Source organism: Osmerus eperlanus, unplaced genomic scaffold (genome assembly GCF_963692335.1).
Source record: "Osmerus eperlanus unplaced genomic scaffold, fOsmEpe2.1 SCAFFOLD_1037, whole genome shotgun sequence".
NCBI lineage: Eukaryota > Metazoa > Chordata > Actinopteri > Osmeriformes > Osmeridae > Osmerus > Osmerus eperlanus.
In genome coordinates this window covers 1-1,000 of record NW_026911212.1, presented here as the reverse complement: position 1 = coordinate 1,000, position 1,000 = coordinate 1, and the positions used below count along the sequence as shown (strand labels likewise).

At 65.0% G+C, this 1,000-nt stretch overlaps 1 protein-coding gene across 1 annotated transcript; it reads left to right on the top strand.

Annotated features, from left to right (window-relative positions):
- Positions 1-6: 6 nt before the first annotated feature.
- LOC134015763 (prospero homeobox protein 1-like) lies at positions 7-889 on the top strand (the record flags this gene model as incomplete). The annotated part of the gene is made up of 2 exons (XM_062455309.1): positions 7-75; positions 622-889. Coding segments are annotated over exons 1-2 (334 nt in total), but the record flags the coding sequence as incomplete, so codon positions are not given.
- Positions 890-1,000: the final 111 nt, after the last annotated feature.

The following is a 1,000-nucleotide window of genomic DNA, read 5'->3' as shown; positions in this document are numbered from 1 at the left end:
GCCAAGCTGATGTTCTTTCTACGCCCGCTACCCTCCTCCTCCAACACCCTGAAGACATACTTCCCTGACGTCAAGGTAGGGGGAGGGGGGGAGGAGGGGGAGAGGGAGGGGGGAGGAGGGGAGAGCCAGAGGGGGATGGGGGGGAGAGAGAGCCTTAATGTATCCATGTTTACTGTAGTCGTTGTTTTACACTTCTTTATTTGTCTTTCCCTCCTCCCCCCTCCTCCTCCCCCCTCCTCCTCCCCCCTCCTCCTCCCCCCTCCTCCCCCCCTCCCCCCCTCCTCCTCCCCCTCCTCCCCCTCCTCCCCCCTCCACCTCCCCCCTCCTCCTCCTCCCCTCCCCCCTCCCCTCCCCTCCCCCCCTCCTCCCCCTCCTCCCCCCTCCACCTCCCCCCTCCTCCTCCCCCCCTCCCCCCTCCTCCTCCCCCCTCCTCCTCCCCCCCTCCCCCCTCCTCCTCCCCCCCTCTTCCCCCCTCCTCCCCCTCCCCCCTCCTCCCCCCCCACCCTCCTCCACCTCCTCCCCCCTCCTCCTCCCCCCTCCTCCTCCCCCCCCTCCTCTCCACCCTCCTCCTCCCCCCTCCTCCTCCCCACCTCCTCCCCCCTCCTCCACCTCCTCCCCCAGTTTAATCGCTGCGTCACCTCCCAGCTCATCAAGTTGGTTTCAGTAACTTCCGGGAGTTCTTCTACATCCAGATGGAGCGCTTCGCCAGGCAGGCGGTCCGTGATCGCGTGCCCAGGGAGGGGGGCTCCGGGGCTGGGCAGGGAGGGCCGCGAGGGCCCCGGGCTGGCCAGGGACCCCCAGGTTCGCCTGGGCAGGGACACAGAGCTGTATCGCATCCTGAACATGCACTACAACAAGAGCAACGACTACCAGGTTACACACGTGTTGTGTATTGTGTGTGTGTGTATTGTGTGTGTCTTCTCTCACACACTCACTCCTATCCCTGTCTCTCTCTCTTTTTGTCTCTCTTTCTCTCTTCAAATGTTTTCTCTCCCCTCCT